This window comes from Penaeus vannamei, chromosome 29 (assembly GCF_042767895.1).
Source record: "Penaeus vannamei isolate JL-2024 chromosome 29, ASM4276789v1, whole genome shotgun sequence".
NCBI lineage: Eukaryota > Metazoa > Arthropoda > Malacostraca > Decapoda > Penaeidae > Penaeus > Penaeus vannamei.
In genome coordinates this window covers 23,198,302-23,200,801 of record NC_091577.1, presented here as the reverse complement: position 1 = coordinate 23,200,801, position 2,500 = coordinate 23,198,302, and the positions used below count along the sequence as shown (strand labels likewise).

General features: G+C 33.8%; 1 protein-coding gene across 3 annotated transcripts in view; it reads right to left on the bottom strand.

The window, feature by feature from the left end:
* LOC113807414 (uncharacterized) overlaps positions 1–2,500 on the bottom strand; it is a 7,675-nt gene that overhangs the window by 895 nt on the left and 4,280 nt on the right. For 2 of the 3 annotated variants that reach the window (XM_027358660.2, XM_027358662.2), the window contains exons 4-5: positions 1,962–2,170; positions 1–1,682 (exon numbers count right to left, since the gene is read on the bottom strand). The exon at positions 1–1,682 is cut by the window's left edge and continues 895 nt beyond it. In XM_027358660.2, coding sequence (XP_027214461.1) covers positions 1,515–1,682; positions 1,962–2,170 — 377 coding nt within the window. In that variant the 3' untranslated portion in view covers positions 1–1,514. The remainder of the gene's footprint in view (positions 1,683–1,961; positions 2,171–2,500) is intronic. The other variant, XM_027358661.2, reaches the window with a different exon arrangement.

The window sequence follows — 2,500 nt, the reverse complement described above, 5'->3', positions numbered from 1 at the left end:
GAGATTCAAAACATAAAGCAAATGGAATATTGTAGTGTACTGTAGCATACATAATAGCTGTTCTATGATAAACGACACTATACTAAGCTACAGACTTGATAATATAATTGTTTCAAAAGAATGAATACAAACATATTTCTCCTTTTAGTTCATCTGGTACTGAATAATCTATTAACAATCTGATTGTACTGTATTGTACTTTATAATTTTAAGTATTTCACCATGGAAATAACTTACATCAGCTCTTAAATATAAATGTGGCCTCAATTAAATTATCACACTAGAATGATTCCTCAAACTAGTTACCTGTAAGACATTCAAGACACTTTGTGCTCTTAATCTTTTTATTATTATCATCATTATCATTTTTTTGTACTTTTGGTGCACTGGGAGCATTGCAGCTTCCAAAAGGCCCACTGATGGTAACATTTAGATATTCTAAAAAACATAAACCAATATCATTCCACCACAATCAGTTTTGTTAAGTGTTAGGATTTCTGTGCTGATGTACTTTCACACAGCTGCTCTTTACGGAAAACCACAGATATGAATATCATAAAAAGGTTTCACTTTTTTGTTCCATCTCATCTGATTGCTTGGAAAGAACCAAAAGGTATTCCCTTTTTTTCTCTTCTTTATTTTTAGGTATGCTGCTGAACAGAGCTGCACTTTTTTAAGCACATGTATCTCAACAGTGTGTGTGCCTGGGCGTCTGTTTGAGGGAGTGTTATGTCTCTTTGAGTGAGTGAGTGAGTGAATGGATGTCTTCGAGTGAGTATGTGTGTTTGTGTCCTGGAATGCGTGCAAGTTTCTTTGAGTGTGTGTGGCTTTAAGTGTGGGTGTCCTTGAGTAAGTGTATATTCTGAGTGAGTGACTATAGGTGAGTGAATATGTGAGTCAATGAATTTGTGAGTGTATAAGTGTGAGAGTGTACAACCAACCAACCAACCACCCACTCACCTACCTTTGAAACCAGACCAAATACCATCATCTTTTAATCTAAAAAGTAACATCTGTCATTTGCATTGTTTTAATATGATTTTTTTTGGTGCACAACACACAGCATAAACCATTAATAAATATTCAGAAATTAAACAAACTTAAAGGAAGATTGTTATGTTGTAACATATGGAGCAGAAAGCTTTTCGGTTTCTATTATTCTGTGGAAAGAGAAAAGGGCTTTATTGACTCAATTCTCTTTTAACATGAATATATATATATTTTTTTTTACATTCTTATTTTCTAAAGGGAAAAGATTGAGGTTTCTGACACAAGGTAACATGATTTCTTGTTAAGCAACACAAGGCAACATTCATCTCTCATATCTTTATGGAATTTGCTTCAATATCAATAAAAATTCATTAAAATCTTAAGGTTGGCGTCTCAAATTTTGGTGAGTCAATTTACAGATGCCTCAAAACTTTGTTTCACTGGACCATACAAAAAGCTAGATCATTTGAAAGAGACAAAAATAAAATGACAAAAATCAATGATTTCACCTTTTGCGTTTATTTCTACTTTTTGTTCCTCTTTCTCTTCTTCTTTGGGGCTTCACTCTCGTCTCCACTTCTTTTGTTGCTTACACTATCCAATAACTTGGGTTTGTTGTGAGTAAGGAGGCTGTGTGTCCAGACTGCTAGTTCCACCCTATGAGGAGTCCACTGGTCTTCATTGTTTTCCTTCTAAGATTTAAAAGAAATACATGCATATGAAATATGCTGGAATCAACATATCTGCATTTGTAAATTCAGTTAACTAAATTATATTATCTGGATCTACCAGCATTTATTGACTTATTTCTAATTTTACTATCAATGAATGAGATGTTTTGCAACAGAGCAAAAAAAAGGTTATTATGCAAATAATAAATGAATATATAAAACTTAAATATATAAAAGCTAACAAGGCAATTTCAGTCGGCAAAACAAAGTCCATTTCCACAATATCTTGAATCCACTTACCTCGCATCCGTTCCCACTCTCATTATTGAGGCGTGCAGCACAGTTTGTAAGTTCTGTGTTTAGTAATATGTATTCACTGTTAGTGTACTTGAGTTTGCTGAGGGCAGGTATGGCATGGGCAACTTCATCAGCAAAAAAGCAGCACTTCTCCGGTACACATACTGCAAGCACGGCTGAAGCTGTAGCAGGCCCCACACCTTTCAGAACAACTAAGAAAGAATGGATGGTTGTATTACTTTCTTATCTATTTACATATAAATGTAAGGTGAACAATAAAGAAATAAAGGGAGGGTATTTAGGAAAATATCCAGTTAAGATAAATCAGGAGAGAGCTTGTACTCTAGAAATTGGTAAATTGGAAATTTGTTAACTGGTGCATGAGAGAAGTAATAGTTTCACACTTTCTTGTTGCAGATTAATCATACAAAATCTTTTACATCAAAATTTACGCTACAAACAATCATAATAACTTTTACTTCCTAGCGACATGAATTACAAATTTCTTCAACAAAACACATGAAACACTTCTCCCAAACATT